At 48.4% G+C, this 19,593-nt stretch overlaps 1 protein-coding gene across 1 annotated transcript; it reads left to right on the top strand.

Annotated features, from left to right (window-relative positions):
• Nucleotides 1–17,590: 17,590 nt before the first annotated feature.
• Nucleotides 17,591–18,797, top strand: LOC124696318 (1-aminocyclopropane-1-carboxylate oxidase homolog 1-like). Its single transcript, XM_047229051.1, has one exon. It carries the CDS (start codon nt 17,591–17,593, stop codon nt 18,704–18,706), a length of 1,116 nt encoding a protein of 371 aa, XP_047085007.1. The 3' UTR covers nt 18,707–18,797.
• Nucleotides 18,798–19,593: the final 796 nt, after the last annotated feature.

The raw sequence follows: 19,593 nt of genomic DNA, 5'->3' as shown, positions 1-19,593 counted from the left end.
AGTACCAATCACAAACATGCAACAACACTAATAACAGTATCCATGGTTCAATTCAACACAAACTATGAGGGGGATGACGTCGATATCGTAGATGGTGATGGTGATGATGATGGTGATGGTGGAGATGTTGATAGAGATGCCTCCTACTAAGCCAAGAATCTGCCCTCTCCCGGAGTAGGAGAGGACTTTCGCCTCCGCCGTTGCCTCAATAAATCTCGGGAAAAATATGGCTTAGGTTTTTTTGGCGAAATGGAGCGTCTGGGATAAAGGGGGGCCGAAACGATGTCCGAGGTGCGAACGGACCTAGGTGGCGCTGCTAGGAAGTTGGGTCGCGCCACCTGGTGCGTTTTGCACCTCGTGGTCTAACGTGGGCATTACCCTTCGGGTAACCAATATTGCCCTACCCTATATTTCCTAGTAGGAGGTCCATGAAGACACACGGTGGCGAGATGGGCCGCTAGGACGATGCAACGGAAGATACCTTGGAGTACAAGACACGAAAGGAACCGAACAAGGAAAGCTTAGAGATAGATCTACTGTAAACCCAGTCGTACTCGATTAGACCTCTTGAGACCTGGCCTCCTATATAAAGGCCAGGAGAGGGGCTGTCGAGGGACATAACCAATCTTAGCGATCTTAGCCAGCAGAAGCTTAAAGCTAGGTTACCCTAGCGCTTAGCCAAACTCGACGAGATCTCAGCCGAACTATTCGGCACCCCATTGTAACCCATTATCATCATAATCAAGAACAGACAGGCAGGACGTAAGGGTTTTACCTCATCGAGGGCCCCGAACCTGGGTAAATCGCTCTCCCCGCTTGTCTGTGAACCGATGTCTCGTGTCAGCTTGCAGAATTCCACCAACCCTAAGCCCCTATCGGAGGGCATTGCCGAAGAGCACCCTCGACAATTGGCGCCGTCTGTGGGGAGCCTGTCGGCACAAGATCGGTCGTCGGCAGATCCAATCATGACGCCGGCAACTCCACCTGCAACTTCACCAGCAACTTCATCAACACCATCCTCGCCGAATCTGCGAAGCCTGATTCGGTTCGGTTCCTACGAGTTCACCCCGCATAGCGATTCCTCCCGATCGAATTTCTCAGATCTACAAGGAAACATGGAGATGACCTTCGGCAGCGTCCACTACAACGTCAACGCGGAGGGAATCCTTCGACTGCTGGAATCGCCTATCTCCAGATCGACGAGTCCAAGCGTGTCATCGTCACTCGACCTTTCGGCTGGTCTGACAGGCTCGACAAGTTCGCCCGCGCCCTCGACTCCTCGTTCCGAGTCTTCCATGTCGGTAGGATCCGACGACCCCACATCTTCGGAGTTAACCTCGTACTACTGCTTGAATTGCGACACCAAGCACGGACTGGGATCGACCGACACCCCGTTCATCTGCAATGCCCAGTATTCGTTGGGAGAGGATAGTATCGATAGCATCGGAACCACCCCAAAGACGGCGCACCATCAGGTCTGTGTCGCCAATAACACAAGGCACAGAGGAAACGGAGACCATACTCCTCGCTCTAGTAGGCGAGCGAGTTTCGAAAATAGCGCTAGCAACCACGACAGTGACTACACCATCGCAGACGAGGAGTGGGCAGCCGCCAGGGCAGCAGTACTCAACAACACACCGCTCCCCGCAGGAACCTCGGTTGGGACTCTCAATGCTTATCGCTCTATACTAGAGAAAAATCGGGAGCACCTGTCAAAGGAACAAGCTTCTCTCGAGAGACGCCTATCTGCGGCAGATCGATCCAGTGAGCGGCGAAGAGGCTCACAGGCGAGCGCCTCCCGAAATACTCAAGGGGCAGGCAAGCACAGGTCGAGGCTGTCCAGGCTCTCGGAAGATGATGCCAGAGAAATCACGTCGAACCTGACCAAGTCCTTTATGACTACGGACACCGCAGGCATGCCACGACCGAAAACCGTTGCAGGAGCAACTGCCAACCTTGCTGCATACCTCATCAACCAACGCCCTGAAGGGTCCATGGCCCAAGCTCATTGAGGCGCCCTGGAAAGTCTTGCGGTACTAGGAAATAATCTAGTTCCACAAAAGGAAAAAACCACGCTGCAGGCCAGCGGCTCGAAGTATCATGCGAGAGACGCTCGGGATGAAATCACCCAGAGCAGGATCGATAAAGCGAGGCGACGACGCGCCGCTAGGAACGAGAACGACAGTGATTCTTCGGATGAGGATCAGGAGTACGACGGCGAGCTCAGGGGAGCCGACTGTTTAAGTCACAGAATCCGCGAGGCAATGCCACCCAGGAAGTTCAAGCCTACGCCTACCGACGCTGCCAAATACGATGGGCAGCAAGAGCCAAGATCTTGGATAGACGGCTACCTGCAGACTGTAATACTACATAAGGGGAACCAAATAGCAGCAATGCAGTGCTTACAGCTCTATCTCAAAGATTCAGCGCGAGCCTGGCTAAGGGGGTTGCCGAAGGGTTCCATCAAATCATGGGACGATCTAGTAGACGCCTTCGTTGCCAATTTCCAAGCAACGTACAAGAGACCCGTCGGGATTGAGGAGTTACGGAACTGCCAGCAGAAGCAGAAGGAGTCGATGCGTTCATACATCGGGAGATTCACCAAACTCCTAAATGCTGCCGAAGATGTGTCTGTCGACAGAGCAATTGACGCTTTCAGCGACGGCGTCCGGCGTGAGAGTTACATAGAGGAACTCGGGCGTAAAAAGCCTAAAACCATAACCAAGTTAATGGAAATCGCCAACAGCTAGGCTGATGGCGAGGACAACGTGCGAAGGCCACGACAGCGTAGTGACGACGAAGACGATGACCAGCCGAAGCACGATTCGGGTGGTCGAAGGGATCGCCACAAGAGAAGGAAGAACCGCAACTATGATGACAACAACCTGGTAGCCGCAGGGTACTCTGATCGGCAGGATGATCGGTATGACGACAGAAGAGACGATCGACATGACGGTAATCGGAACAACTCCGGGCACCGTGGCAATTATGAACCCCGGCAGCAGAGGGCCCCCGAACTGTCTTACGCTGAGCAGATCAACGCTCCCTATTACCTGCACTCGTATACCGATTCTAAGGATGGGAAAACGAAGTCGAGTCACCTACTCAGGGACTGTCGGCAGTTCATTGACATGCATAAACTCATCCAGCAGGGAGGCCAACAACCGCTACCACCACCACCTCCACCCCCACCGCAGCACCAAGTCCAGCAGGCTCAACCTCATCAACCCAACGAGGCGTTTCCACCACCACGGGGGCAGATGAGCATGATCCATAGGACAGGTGTCTCAAGAAGAGAGATGAAGAAGCTCACCCGAGAGATTAACCTGGCAGAAAGCATCATGGCAAACATCCCGGAGTATGTCGAGTGGTCCTCTTAGAACATTACGTCCAGTCGAGCAGATCACCCGATAACCATACCAAAACCGGGACACGATGCCTTAGTAGTCGAAGCACAAATCGGGGGATTCAAGATGAGCAAAGTTTTCATGGATGGTGGAAGCGGATTAAACCTGATATTCGTCGACACAATCAAAAGTATGGGGATCACCATGAAGATGCTAGAAGAAACAGATACCTGCTTCCATGGGATTCTCCCAACTGCACCGGGCTACTCTCTTGGCAAAATTTACCTGAACGTCGTCTTTGGTAAAACCGACAATTTCAGGAAGGAGAAGATCGAGTTTGAGGTAGTGAACTGGGAGTCACAGTATCACGCCATACTCGGGAGACCAGCTTATGCCAAGTTCATGGCTGTGCCGCATTATGCATACCTCAAGCTGAAAATGCCTGGGAACAACGGGACGAACATCACAGTCTATGGAAGTTTCTCACGCTCGGACAATTGTGACCGCGACTTTCAAAGGATTGCTGCCAAGTTCGGGTCACAACGAGAAATTTCGACCCCCTGCCCAAGCTGTCGATACAAGAAATCAAGGAGGAAAAACATGTCAGGGAAACTAAGAAGAAGCCAGCTGACCTTGCTCTTGAAGCTTCGGCAGCAGAAGCGTCGGCAGCAGCAGAAGAAGCTTCGGCAGCAGCAAAAGCTTCGGCAGCGGACGGCATAGAAGGCACTGGAGACAGCAAGACGCTGGCAATCATTGCCCAGACCCCTGGTGAAGTCAACAACGCCGCGGCAACCACTAACGTGGTGAAAAAGCCAGAAGATGAGAAGAACCCCTTCCTTGCTTAAGCAATTTATTAGCATTACCTTTTTTTTCCCTTTACATAAACAGGGCCCTCCTTTTTCGCCCTCTAGTCTAGTGCTTACCTTATTAATGAGAACCTAAGTTTCGATACTTTGCTGAGCATTGCAGTACTTCAAAAACGTCTAAGCTGCTTCACCAGCACGCGGCAGAAGAACGTACTTCATAAAAAAAAGCCTCTACGAGTGCTAAAAGACACAAAGCAAACAAGGATGTTAATCCTTCCCTCAGCTATAGATGCCTCTACGAGTGCCGTAAATAGAAAGAGTGTGGAAATACATATAAACACAACCTACGTTCGATATTTTACTTATGGAAATATCAATGAACAACGGGATCATCGGCAGAACCACTACACCCGAAAGATTCGGGAGTGACTGTCGCAACATACATCGGTTGAAAGTAAAGTTGCACATACAACAGGTTTAGCAAGACCTGCAACACGAGCTGATCACTCAAACGTTTGCTGACCAACGAATACGAAAAATTCTCAAGCGGGCAATTAAGATTTGCTCCTTCAAAAATTGCCAACGGCACCACTACGGTAAAAGTACATATACATGTATCTACCGAATAAGAATTCTTGGCTCATCAATCCAAACACTTGGGTAAAACAGATCAAAACAACCTATTTACAAAAGCAACCCTAATCCACGAAGTCAACCTTGTGGAGCTTCTCTTTCTTCAGGTACCCTCGAATGCCCTTCAAGCTTGTCGATGATTATATTGGCAGGAAGCAATACCCTCGGATACAAAGTATCGAAGTCACCAACAGCGTTGGCAATAGCAAGCAGATCCACCGAAGGGTACCGTGCAAGCACAAGGGCAAGCGTCAACCTAGCCCCTGCGAAAACCTGAGCTCGTACCAAGTCCTGAATCTTCTTGGCGTTCCCAAACTCAGACATCAAAGACAGCAGCGTAGGGGGAACTTCGTTTAAAGGGAACATCGTCTTCCACACCACCCTCATAGCTTTGTAGCACTTGTCGAAGAAATGATGGACTTGCTGAACCCGATCCCGAAATTTTGCGACAAGTCGAAGCCTTCGAGTGTTCCCGCCGTAAAATCTCTTCGGATGAGGATAGTCGGGTTAAAGCATGCACTCGCTCGTGAATCCGCTTGTTCTCTTCCGCTCGGTTCAAAGCTATGACTGGCAAAGGAATCAACAAAAGATCAGACAAGGCGTTGTTGACAAAAGGACAAAGGAATCAGGAAGCTTACAGTTCAAACTCTCGGTAGCTTTATGTAGCTTAGTAAGAGCGTACCGCTCCACTTCGGCTGCAATCTCGCTCTTCTTATTGATAATAGCAGCTAAAGCATAAGTGCTGCGTAGGTCCTTTTCCATCTGAGTGATCCGATCCTTCATACGCTGGATCCGATCACCCTCAGGAAGAACACCCGAAGAGTCTTCGACAAATGAGGGCACTGGGAAAACTCGCAGGAAACAACGTTAAAAAGGATGACGGATATGGCTAAGTTGGGCATCCGAAGTAACTCCCATCGGGAGAAGTGCAAGTAGAAATATCATAACAAAGGTGTGCTAGCAACATTGCTAGCACGGAGTTTATTACAAGCATAAGTTTTGCATCAGAACAATGTTTCGTATCGGCTCAAGCATAAGTTTGTTACAAAAATCAAGGGGCTTGGGTCCGAGTCGATAAACCGGGTCCAGCCGACGACTTCCTTGACGAAACTAGCTCAAGGAGCTGGCGAGCACAAGTAAGGGCGAGACGATTTAAAGGTGCTTAAGTCAACAAACCGCCCGTCTTGCTCTTTCGGCAGCTCCTTAGTCATTTCTTCGATGTCACCCTTAAAGCCGTAACCCATCATAAGCTGGAAGGCAAGGAGGGCACCAAAGGTGCGCGAAGTACGCTTGAATACCTCGATAACCTCCTTGGTGTCAACTGCGAAGGCATCGATCAGCTGCCCTGTGGTTTTGTCCTGCTTGATCTTGGGGAAAATCATCAGGTGCATCCGCGCTGGGCACCTTTTCCTTTTTCAAGAAGCTCCCGCGTAAGCTGGTGGGAGGCGAGAGCCATCGACACACCATTTGCCGGAGAATTGTTTGGAACTTTGTCCAAGGCGGCAACAGGAATATTGGCGGCCTCTGCAAGAAAGCGAATTGGAAAAGATCATTGACAAAGGAACAAATCCATAAGAATAATAATCGACAGAGATGTATGAAAAAGCTTACCAAGTAGAGCCAAAGAAGAGTGGCGAAGGAGTTCATCCCTTTCGGCTGCTTGAGCTTCGGCAGCCAACCTTGACGCCTCCTCCTCCTTCGGCTTTTCCTTCAGCTTACCCGAGTTCCTCCTTCGGGAGTCAATTTCTTGGCGGGCCTTGGCAGCTATCTTGACTGCGCCCTCCAGCTTCGAGGAAGAGGATTCGACTTCCTTCTGCAGTCGAACCTTGTCTGCTTCGAGAGAAGTGAACTGGGAAGCGAAGGCCTCCAAAGAGGAAATAACACTTCGAAGATCCTTAAGGGAAAAAGAATGTTTTGCAAAGAATCGTTAGAAAAGGCACATTTCAGGAAATCCACGACGTATTTAAAAAGGACCTACCGAAGGAGGAGTCGTGGTGGCGGCAGGAGCATCTTTTCCCTTGGAAAGGGAAGAAGCAGTCGATGCCTGGGCCGTGGGAGCTGCCTTAGGAGCTGAAGCTTCGGACGCAGCAGCGGCCGGCGGAATAGCATCGGATCTGGCCTTCTTAGACGGAGGCTCGGCGAAACCTTCGTCACTGAGAAAAGGAAATGGTCGACAGAAGTTATAAAATAAGAAGGTGTGAAGAATAAAGGGACAAGCTATGGCTTCAGGGAAGAAAGTGCTTACATATCGAAGAGATCGTCTTCGTCGGCAAAGCCGCCGGTTGATCTCTTCACGGGCGAAGCCCTGGTCGCCTCCACAACTGCATTAACAAAGGCATCTTGATCGAGCGTCATCGCTACGCACCGATCCCTCCGTATCGCAAGCATCATCGGCCGAAGGAGGAAGGTCGGTGTGAACAGTTTCGGAATCTATCGCATCGTCACGCTCACTCTGCGGGCCTGCGTGCTCGACGGTGGGAAAATCGACGAGAACGGAGGAGCCTCTTCCCTCGAAGTATCATTTGGCGAATCATGTAAGTTTCCGAGGCTATGGGGGCCTGTTAAAAGGAAGAACAAGTAAGAATAAAAAGCAATCATATTGGCTAAAGTGAAAATAGCATAGCAAGGACATCAGAAAAAGAGTTACCTCCGGCGGCGGATGATCAGCATCAAGAGGAGTGTAAGAAGATATCAACGGGATCGAGTCTTCCTGACTAAAAGAAGTAAGGCGACGGACTTCGTCAAGCAACTCCTTTTCCGACAGTTCGGCAGCATTAATCCTGGTTTCATCCTTTGGGCCTGAATACAACCACATCGGGTGCACTCTAGCCATGGCTGGTTGGACTCGACATTTCAAGAACACCGCTGCCACCTCTGTGCCGATCATAGTTTGGCCATCGGCCTCCTTGATTCGAAGAAATTTGGCAAATAATTCATCGGCTACTACTTTTTCGTCGGGTGAGAGGATGTTCTTCCAAGAATTCTTGGGCTTAGCCTCGAGGACATCGGCAAAGCAAGGAAGTTGAGATTCGGATGACGGGGAGTCCTTAACGTAAAACCATTTCAGCCTCCACCCTTGCACGGATTCTCGCATTGGGAAATTGAAGTAATTAACCTCCGAACGGGCTACAAACCCCACTCCTCCGGTGACAAAGAATCCATTACTACTTGTTGTATCTCTTCACATAGAAGATCTTTTTCCACAGCCCGAAATGAGGTTTGATACCCAGAAACGCCTCGCAAAGGGTGATGAACACAACAACGTGGAGGATTGAGTTGGGAGTGAGTTGCCATAATTGGATTTCGTAAGTTCGCAAGAGATGGAGGAGGAATTCATGAGCAGGAAGCAAAAGACCTCGATATAGGAACGATAAGAACATCACGGTAAAGCCAGCAGGGGGATTAGGCCGAGAAATCGCACCTGGAAATATCACATTTCCCTCATTGGAGGAGATTAATCCTAGGCTTCGGGATCTCTTTTCGTCACGCTTGGTGACGGTCGACGCTACCCAATCTCCGGGCTTGGCCACCGAGCTTGGCGGCGCTGACGGCGCCGGAGTTGAGAGAGAGCGCTCGGAGCGCTTCCCTTCGGAAGAGTCGAGGAAGATTTGGCGGCGGCGCCTCCGCTAGTAGAACCGGCGGTGGCAGTAACGCTCTTCTTCTTCACCATTGTGAGATTCGGGGAAGATCGGAAAAGTAGTGGTGGCGGCGCAGCAGCGGCGAAGGGAGGAAGAAGGAGGAGAACAAAGAGATGCTACGGAAAATGCGGAAGAGGATTAGGGATTTCTTCACCCTTTGGAGATTTTAAGGGGGACTTGAGAACTGAGTGGGGCACGTGTCATTGCCTCCGATCCATTCAGTAATCTTTTTTATTGAAGGTCGCAAGAATCGAGGAGACGCCTTGGTGACTGTGCGAAAAGGGCCGGACAGAGAAAGAATAGGCCCAGCAGGTTACGCCCTGTCAGTCAGAATCGAGATATCAGTAAAGCGTCATCGATGACGTCATGAAAAATGCTAAAAGCACTCGATGAAAAAATGAAAAGTTATCGGATGAAAAATTTGAGTCTAAGCACAGACTAAGAAGCATCCACACTTAGACTCGGGGGCTACTCCCATCGGGAGCGCTGGCGCGCACCCGATAAAAAGAAGACTTGAAGAAAGGGACAGTTGTTCGAGTCTGCGCTCGGTTGCAAACACCCGTGCCCAGACTCGGGGGCTACTCCCATCGGGAGCGCTGACGCGCACCCGATAGAACTTTTTTGCACTCCAGGATCATGCCCGGGGACTTGATTCTGTGTAGGGTAACGTTGTTTTGCCATCGGCAGTTAACCAACAAAAGTTGGGCACGTTACTTATCATCCCTTGTATGAGGAAAATATATCGGATGTATACGGAGACTTACAGAAAAAACTTCGGCAGAGTAAAACATTCGAGTGGTTCAACTTGAGTCTACGCACGGATTACAAGCATCCGTACCTAGACTCGGGGGCTACTCCCATCGGGAGCGCTGACGCGCACCCGACAGAAGAAGATGATGCAGATTTAAGAAGAACAAGAACAATCAAGGAGAAGAACCTTGGGAGGAGGCATGCTTTAGTCTCTACCCGAACAACCTTCGGCTAGACACTCGGGGGCTACTGACGTGGGCATTACCCTTCGGGTAACCAATGTTGCCCTACCCTATATTTCCTAGTAGGAGGTCCATGAAGACACACGGTGGCGAGATGGGCCGCTAGGACGATGCAACGGAAGATACCTTGGAGTACAAGACACGAAAGGAACCGAACAAGGAAAGCTTAGAGATAGATCTACTGTAAACCCAGTCGTACTAGATTAGACCTCTTGAGACCTGGCCTCCTATATAAAGGCCAGGAGAGGGGCTGTCGAGGGACATAACCAATCTTAGCGATCTTAGCCAGCAGAAGCTTAAAGCTAGGTTACCCTAGCGCTTAGCCAAACTCGACGAGATCTCAGCCGAACTATTCGGCACCCCATTGTAACCCATTATCATCATAATCAAGAACGGACAGGCGGGACGTAAGGGTTTTACCTCATCGAGGGCCCCGGACCTGGGTAAATCGCTCTCCCCGCTTGTCTGTGAACCGATGTCTCGTGTCAGCTTGCAGGATTCCACCAACCCTAAGCCCCTATCGGAGGGCATTGCCGAGGAGCACCCTCGACATGGTCCTTCACGCTTGTTTCTTTCGCTCACGGCCTTCTTTCGGGTGAGAAAACTGATTAGGTAATTTTTCCTCTTATTTTTGCGATCCATAAAGTCCTAAAACAAATAAAATACGAAAAAGGAGGTTTTTTGCCTCACTGGAATTAAATAACAATGAAGGGGACTTTGTAGGAAAGTCCCAGCAATCATCTAAAATGCATAAATAACAATGTATGAAGGCAAATAACAATGAAAACTAACTCTATATGTAGCAATAATGATGATACAAAATGCACGTATCAGACAAACAAAATGAGCTTAAGTGCGACACCATGAGGTCAATGGGCTCAAATGAGTCCCAGTGGCGCGCCTACCCACATAGGGCGTGCCACCTGGCCCCTTTTCACCGTCGACTGTCTGATTCGCCTCAATCCAATGCCAACCGACTTGTTTTGACCTAAAAACCCCTATATATATGACCCCCCATGATTTCCTCGACACTACGGAGGCGGAGATCGAAAAAACATAAACAAACAGTCTATTGGCCACAACAAGAGCAAGATTGGAGAGGGAACCGCTACCGGAATCACCTCCGGTGGCCTCTCCCCTTCACCAACGCCTCCTCATCAATCTCCACGATGATATGGGAGTAGTCCACCTCCTGTACAATGGGTTTGTGGTGGTAACTTGATCCAATCTCTCTATGTATGATCATGGTTGAATTCCATATGATACGCCCTGTATGTCTATGGATATATCTATGTAATTCTTGTGGTGGATATTATGGTGTAATATGATATTTTTTTATGCATCTAAGGTTGTGTTGGAATTCTTGTCATACTTCGGAGATGCTTCTATGATACATGTTATGATTTCTATCCTTAATGCCTCGTTTATCTTGTCATGAGGTGCTAGACATCACTAAGTGTAGGTAGATTGGGAGAGATGTGATTTGTCTCACACAACACATAAATCATTGCATCCATTTCTAAAAGTGTTTACCATATAGTAGTATAGTGTATGTAGGTATTGGATGGCCAAGTGACAGATGGCATATGCATTGAGTGACACAAGACTTGTTGACTGGTACAGCTTTGAGAGAGGGAAGTGATAGTTGGTGTGATCAGTTCAATAAAGGAACTTATTCTTCTAGTTCTTTTTACAAGAAACAATTCATCTCAATACAAAATCACCTCCCTTCCAGAATGGTTTGCCAGTCCAAGTGTACGTCCAAGCACAAGTTTTTTGCATGGTTGATTATCCATGACAATATTAACACAAAGGATATGATCATTAGGAGACAGTGGAAGGTAACATATGACAATTATTATGTTTTACGCCACCAGCATGTGCTTGAGGATTGGAAGCATCTGTTCTTCACTTGTCAGTTTAGTTCGAGAGTCTGGAATTATTTACAGATTGAGTGGAGGAATTATTTAGTAGCACAAAGTTTCTCTTTTGCAAAGAAAAGTTTCAAAGGTCCTTGTTTTACTGAGGTGGTTATCTTGGCTTGTTGGAATATCTGAAAACAAAGGAACAATTGGATCTTTGAGCATAAGAGACATTCTTTCAAAGGATGAAAAGTTGGATTTATTTTGGATATCACCATGCTGAAGCATAGGGTGAAGTGTTCTACTGCTGACTCCTTGTCATCATGGATTAGTTCACTCTTGTAATTTCTTTCTTGTACATATCATGTATATAGTGTGGACTTTGCTTTTTGATCAATAAAGGGTTGCGGGGGCTTCCCCTGCAGTAGAAAAGTTTTTTTAAAAAAAATTGAGTGACACAAACAATGCGGCACCACATCCTTTATCTGGGGGTAAAAAGTGAGAAGTATGATGTGTGGTGTGACAATAACCAATGCTGGGGTGACAATAGAAACACAAAGGACCATTTCTTTCACCTATGTGTTCTTAGACATTTAGCCATCATAAGTGTTACCATTAAAACATGACTATCTTGCATTAAAACATGACTATGTTGTGTATTTTAATTATCGATAACTTGAACACCACCATAGATTGAGAGGGAGGATTGGGTGAACCCATGAACCCATGTCCATTGTTCCTATAAGAGAATACCTTTGTCTTGTCCTCTTATGTGAACAGGATTGGGACACTTTACATTATTATTTTTGTTGCACTTTATTTTCTTGTATAAAATCAACCTCGACCACTCAATTAAATTGTTTGGTGTCAACTAAAAATTGTGAAAATTTAGTTGTAGGGCATATTAGATTTTCCTTCTTGCTCATGCGGATTGATACCCCACTTCCACATTGGATTCTACTACGGTGATCCCCTGCACTTGGGGGTTATCACCGTACTATCAAGAGGGCTCTCGAGTGGATAACTCGATTGTATCGTTCGGAGAGAGCTCAAACCGTTGCATCCTTGCGTCATATTTCTTGGTTTTTTATGTGGATCTTATCCATGTGGTGTTTTAGAGCTTGTGTTTATTTCCATGACATGCTCTAGTTCATCGAAAAAGGATTCCGCGTATATCACTTGTTGTGTCGAGTTTGGCGATTTTCTCGGTTTCTCTTAATGAGAGGTTGCACCTCCAAAATTCATATAAAATCATTCCGCACTTGTTTCCATATTTTTGTTGGGGTAGCTCATGTCGTCCTATTTCCAACAAAATTGGTTTCCTGTTGATCGGAGTTTCCGAACGCTAGATATTGCGGTTTTAAGTTTGCATTTGGTTTAAAAGAAAAGAAAAGAAAAAGTTGGGCCGGTGCCACCGCCACCGGTACCGCCACTTGCTCCCTCACAGAACCCCTGACGTGCTTTGGTCCGAAGACCGGTAGCCGGTACCGCACCGGTTGTACCGGCATGCCTAGACCGGCGGTACCGGCCCTCATCCACGCGCAACACTTCCCGCAACAGGCCCGCATTCGCTCCAGACCGCCGTCACGCGCGCCTCCCACTCGCTCGACCTGCGCCGCATGCGCTCGAATGCGCGCATGCTCGTGTGCGCGCCCCAGTGCATGCATGCCCGCTCACCTCTTCGCTGCTTCTGCTACTTGCTGCGCACAAGCGGTAGTAACGCCCTTAAATGGCCGGTACTAGCGGCCCAAATCGAACTAGCCCAACGGGCAGAAAAACTGGGACCCCTTTTAAGGCTTTCTTCCTCCTTCCGTTTTGCCATTCCTTCTTCCTCTCTCTCAAGCTCCTCCCCACCATTGATGTTAACCTTTTTGAGCTTGATATCTTTCTCCCCATCCAATGATTCGTGCATCTATTTGAGAGAAAGATTGAGGAGATCAAGATCCACACTTTTACCAAACCAAATCATCTCTTTGTGAGTAAATCTTTGGGATCTAGATCTTGGAGAATTTGGTGTTCTCCTTTTTGTTCTTCCTCTCCTATTTTCCCAATAGCTTTTGTAGCTTTGTTGGAATTTGAGAGAGAAGGATTTGAGCATCTTTGTTGTGTTCTTGCTAATGCATTTGGTGCATCGTTTTGACCTCTCTGCGTCACCTCAGTTATTCCTATACCCGAGCTCTTTACTTATGCACTTTACTTTGTGATAGCCTTCGTGCTTGAAGTTATATATATTCCTATCACATACTTGGTTGTCTTGCTTAGGATAAGTTGTTGGTGCACATAGGTGAACCCTAGTTATATAAGTTTCGTGCTTAGCAAATTAAATGCTAGTTTTATTCCACATTTGTTAAGCCATAATCATAAAAAAAATTAAACCGCCTATTCACCCCCCTCTAGGCGGCATCCGTGTCCTTTCAGTTTCTTCTACCCACATTCATGGAGTTGGATGTTATTCTACATCATATTAGAGGGGGTATATTTTTTGTTGGCTCTACCTAGTGGATCTAAGTTGCAGGAGTTTGATTAGGATTCTACCCTTCTCATGGCGGCAGACGGGATCAATGGAGAAGAAAATAGGGATGGGGACGAAGGGAAAGGTAGGATATTACTTGGTCGGAGAGTTGATCTGGCTGCCCCACGTCCAGCTTTTTTTTGTGCTCGCGCGCGTCACTGGTTCACGCGCGAAGGCGTCCTTGATTCCCACGCAACGGAACGGTGCTCCCAATGCCTTTCTATTTTCAGAACTAACAGATGGCCGGAAAAGGAACTTATTCCTTTAAATATCCAACCTTGCATGATTTTTGTTTCTACTTGGAACGAATTTCTTATGTTTATTGCCAAAAAACCAAAATATTAGAAAAATGTCTCTAGACAACAAGAAAAATGGCTCAAATAGTGTCTCTAGGCATTTTATGGAGTGGCTCAACCAATTGCCTCTATAATATTATGTAGTCTTTTGTTGTAGTGTGAGTTACAACATAGGTTGCAAATGCCCAGGATCATTAGATTGCTTCACGATTCATGCTAATAATGAGTTGTAACATGAGTTGCAACTAAGGTCCGATGACATCACCTAATTGAGAACTAACTTAGAATCACGCTCTATTTTATCAATTCGCTCTTTTTCTAGAATTTGCTATGCAATGGCAATATGCACGTGCACGGTGCAATTGCATGTTGTACAAAGTGCTGGAGAGATTTTATGTGGAGATCGGTGTTGTGGAGAAGTGTCAAGGTGCATCAACGAGGCGTGCACGCTTAGGCCCTACTTAGCACTAGAGTATATGTGGAGATTGGTCTGGATAATTCCCTAAGGGATTGGAACCAATCCCTACCTTCATCAAATCCCCTCAAATCCCCATAAAACTCTAATCCTCGATCTATTAGGTAGGGGTAGTGTATTGAAGGTTAGAGATAATACACTAGAATTTAGAAAAAGTGGTATTTAACTAGGCTAAAGTGGTAATTTAACTATACTAATACCCTAGAACCAAACATTGTTTTAGGAACAAGTGGCGATTTGTGATTTGTGATTTGTGATTTGGTAAGGATTATTTCCACTAATCTATACTTCTTATAAAACAAAATCCTACTAACTACAATTAATGTTAATCTACCTCTACATCCAAGTCATCCACATCATCTATTCCATTAGCCAATCAACTATCTATTTCATCCCCACTAATATTTATTATTGATGTATCCTTGCATGCAAGCTATTCATGTCATCTTTGTTTCATTCAATTATCCATACAACTAATTTATAGTCATCAAATCTATATCTATACCTAATAATAAAGAAAATAAGGTTTCCGTGGTTCGGTCCGTTCTAATTTTTTCGTCCGTCGGTATACGTCCGAACGCACCAATCTCTCGTTTCAGGGTAGGAATCGAACGAACCAACTCTGGCGAACCAATCGATTTTTTCGTACGTCTTACACGTATGGGGTTTCTTCGGGTCTCCCTCCGAAAGAGTCCATGTCGACATGCACTCGGTGGACCTGAGCGCTCATATATACACATCCTAATCGAGGGTAAAAATCAATCGGATCCGATCAAGAAGAAACTCGTGGGCGCGTACTCTGGCCTGGCCCAATTTCGTTGCTCCGCGCCGCCCACCGCCCGCTCGATCCGTGCAATCGGCAACGCCACCTGCTGAGGGAAACTGGATACCGGAGACTACCTAACGCTCCATTGAATTTCTCACGCGATGAGTCTTTAGCAACAAAGCGCTGGCTACCATCGCCATGCGAACCAGCAATCCGAACACCGCCGTGTGCGACACTGCGACCTGCCGGCGGCAGGGATGGGGGGCTGGAGGCCCTGGATGTCAACGGATTCGCCTGCCAAGGCATGGACACGTTGGCTGTCGACGCCTGTGGCCGCCGCCTCACTCTGCACCAGGCCCCGTCCTCCTTCATGACTGCATCTGGGGTGATCGACGTAGGGGTCTGGGACAACACCGTGGTCCGGGGAGACGCGTCATGGAGCACGGTGCCAGGTGAGCCGTGGACATAATCGAATACTTGCTGTGGTTGGAGCCCGCGCTGGCTTCCCAAACCACAAGCACAAGCTCTCAATTTTTTTTATGAACTGAGCACAAGCTCAATTGGCAAGGAGCTTTGCGTTCCTGCTGTGCTACGCAGGTGGTGAACCACCCTCAGGTGAACGCTTCAATGAAACCTCGATTGAAGGCTAGCTTAGCTGTGTGCAAAAAATTCTACCTAGACAGACGTGAGCCTTCTCCATCATGCTCGACGCCCCTTTCGTCCTCGTGCTGCTGGTAGCGGAAGGCGCGCGCTATCGCCGGAGCGCGCCCGGAAGACCTGACAGTGCAACGGCGAAGCCCACGCGGACTGCAAAGATACACCTGCGACTCCTCGAGACTGTGTGATCGGCGAGTCGTGCAAGGTTCCCTGTCAGATGGAGGTGCTTCCTTCTATGATGCATGTCCGTGGCGAGGCCTACGCTAGCGATACCTCCGTTTCCACTTCGGTTGGGGACTTTTGGTCGCCATGTACAATAGTTGGAGGCTCGCATCTTGGGTGGTTTGCCTGCCAATCTACCTGACGATGTGAAACGGCTACCATCATCAATCACCAAGAGCCAGTGCAGGTACTTGTGGAGTTTTGTGCTGCAAGTGTCGAGCCTGCACTGGCAGAAAAAGAGGAGTGCCTTTAAGTGCTCACCCTGATTTGCATTTTTCAGCTAAACGTGCTACACCCATTAGCAATCAACGCCAATGTGGTTGTGAGATTGATGCTATTGAGATGAGGTGACGCTCAAAGCTAATGTGCAGACTCGGCTGTTCCCGGATATTTATAAATCTTATTTCAGTATTACATAAACCCTCGTCTCCATAAAAAAGCTGCTCAAATTTGTCTCGATGTAGAACGAAATTCATACATTGCACCTTATATTCTTCGAGAAGATGATATTTCATAATAAATACTTTTTGATATCAGATTAACAAATCGTCAAACAGATTGCATTGGAGCATTATTTCTTTCATATGATGTAATCTTCTATAATATATCTTTCAGGCATATGCCAAAATATGGTGCTGAGGATCAATTGGTCATTGCTTATTCAAAAACAATTTCGATATATTGCAAAGATTTTATAGAATTGGAAACTAGGTTATTATTTTTGAAGTTCTAATTCTTGAGTATCAACATTTAGTTTATGTGAGTATACTAGCCAAGTATCAAGAAGAATTTGAATTACACGGGTTGCTTGTCTTTCGGGAAAAATTTAGGTCACACCAACTTATTTTAAAAAGCTCTTTAATCCCGTTGCAACCTCGCACGGGCATGTTTCCTAGTATATATAAAAATAATTAAAATTGAATTTAGCATCTCGACTGTTTTGACCAGTTGAATCTTGCATACTTCTATAGACAATTTATATTTTATTTGTATTATACCATTTCATTTATACAATACAATTTAAAAAAAATCCGCAGCAACGCGCGAGGTATCCTTCTAATTTCCACCAAATCTCTAGTTCCAGATAAGGGCTTACTAGTTTACCTGAAGTGGCAGCATATATGTTGCCATGTTCCATGTAGTTCTTGTTGGTTTTGCCAAATGTATGTACCCGAATTTATATACCTACCTAACATGGCGGTGTTTTATTTCGGAAAAACTGCGTAAACGTTTTTAGCTGTAAATTATGAAACGACGAACAAACAGTCGTCAGCATATTTCGAGCTATCGTCTTTAAAACGCACCATAGCTAGCTTCTCAGGTGCACATCACACGGCGCCAGAGCTAGGCAGTACTGGTAGAGTGCACTATGCCGTTGGCTCCGATGACTCCTGCGCGCCTACGCGACCTAAAGGCCTTCGATGACACCAACGCCGGCGTGAAAGGCCTCGTCGACGCAGGTGCCACCGCTTTGCCGTCCTTCTTCCACCACCCACCGGAAAACCTCCCCAAGCCTGTCGACACTGCACGTCAGGCCGGTGGCAACTTCACCATCCCGGTCATCGACCTCGCTGGCGCAACGACAACAGATCAGACCCGTCGAGCCAAGGTGGTCGGCGAGGTGCTGGCGGCCGCGAAGAAGGTAGGCTTCTTCCAGGTGGTGAACCACGGCGTGCCGGAGGCAGCCATGTCGGGCATGCTCGCGGCGGTGCGGGGCTTCCACGAGGAGCCGGTGGAGGTGAAGCGCGCCTACTACACGAGGGACTACGCGAGGAACGTGCGGTACCACTGCAACATGGACCTGTTCCGGGCGCCGGCGGCCAAGTGGCGCGACACCGTGTACATGGACATGGCGCCGAACGAGCCGGCGCCGGAGGAGACGCCCGCGGCGCTGAGAGGCATCGCGGCGGAGTACACTCGGCAGGTCAAGCGGCTGGGCAGCACGCTGCTGGAGCTGCTGTCGGAGGCCCTGGGCGTGCGCAGCGGATACCTGGAGCAGGAGGCCGGCTGCCTGGACGGGATCGTCGTCGGGGCCCACTACTACCCGGCCTGCCCGGAGCCGCACCTCACCATGGGCGCCACCACGCACTCCGACCACAGCTTCATCACGGTGCTCCTCCAGGACGCCGTCGGCTCCGGCGCCCTCCAGGTGCTCATCCAAGACAGCGACGTGGAGGAGGAGGAAGGGAGATGGATAGACGTGCACGCTATGCCCGGCGCATTCGTGGTGAACATCGGCGACTTCCTGCAGCTCATCTCCAACGGCAGGTTCAAGAGCGTCCAGCACCGCGTGGTGTCCAAGAAGGAGGGGCCCCGGGTGTCCGTGGCATGCTTCTTCCAGACGTGCGGCGAGGCCGCGGCGACGAGGGTGTGCTCCCCGATCGTCTCCAACGACGACGACGGGACGCCTCCGCTGTACAGAAGCGCCACCGTGGAAGAGTTGCTCATCAGCTTCAGGGAAAAGAACGGTCGATCTGCACTCGACCGCTTTAGGCTCTGATCATCAATTACGTGACGATCACTGTCCGCTAGCTAGTACGTAGTTGCTCTGCCAACTGTCCGAAGTAAGTGTGCGTACGTACGTATCTATATATGCCAGTGTGTGTGTGTGCCATCCAGCTGCAATAAGCTAGCTAGCGGACATTGATCGTGATACCTCTTAACTTGGAGTTTTATACATACAGGGTCTGCCCGGTTAGAGCGTGCCCGACGCAAATCGGTATCTGCGAACGTCCGTTTGCGTGCGGCGGACGCGAGAAAGAATATTTTTTGTTCGCGCGTCCGTTTACGTCTGGGGTGCCTCCAGCGGCCTAATGTATTTCCGCGTCGGCATGAATTATAAGTTTGAAAACAATAAAAAAAAGAGTTTCAACAGCCATTCCATATGAGAGCATGCGAATAGCTGCGGAGCATTTTTGGTAGGAGGTGAAGCCTAGCGCACCTGTTGCATCTGGCCTGCATTGGAAATAGGGGTTGTAGTGTCTGACGCCTCGGAAAATGACCATAAACAGCTCCCTTGACATCATGTACCGGCGCCAGAACATTTTTTCCTTGAACACCGGATCGGTGAGGTGGAAGTAGTCCTTGTGGAGCCGGAGCTGCCCTTCCACTCTGTTGCGCGGCAGGTTTTTTGAGTGGCCCTTGACAGAGCCCCGATGCACCGGCCCCTGGTTTGAATTGAACTCGTGGATCATGGAGGACGCAGTAGTTGCCAATGTATGCGTCGACTGATCGGACTCCTCGTCGGAAGATGAGTCAACGACCTCCGCGCGGAATTTCTCCAGCATTTGCCACATGTCCATCTGCGTGGGTACGAACTGTGGATCAATGGCCGCGCACAATAGCGCCGAAAACAGGAGAAGACACCTACCGGCGCAATTGACCGAA

The sequence above is a fragment of the Lolium rigidum genome, chromosome 3 (genome assembly GCF_022539505.1).
Source record: "Lolium rigidum isolate FL_2022 chromosome 3, APGP_CSIRO_Lrig_0.1, whole genome shotgun sequence".
In the NCBI taxonomy this organism is placed as follows: Eukaryota; Viridiplantae; Streptophyta; class Magnoliopsida; order Poales; family Poaceae; genus Lolium; species Lolium rigidum.
The sequence above is the reverse complement of the archived record's forward strand: the minus strand, read 5'-3'. Positions and strand labels throughout refer to the sequence as shown.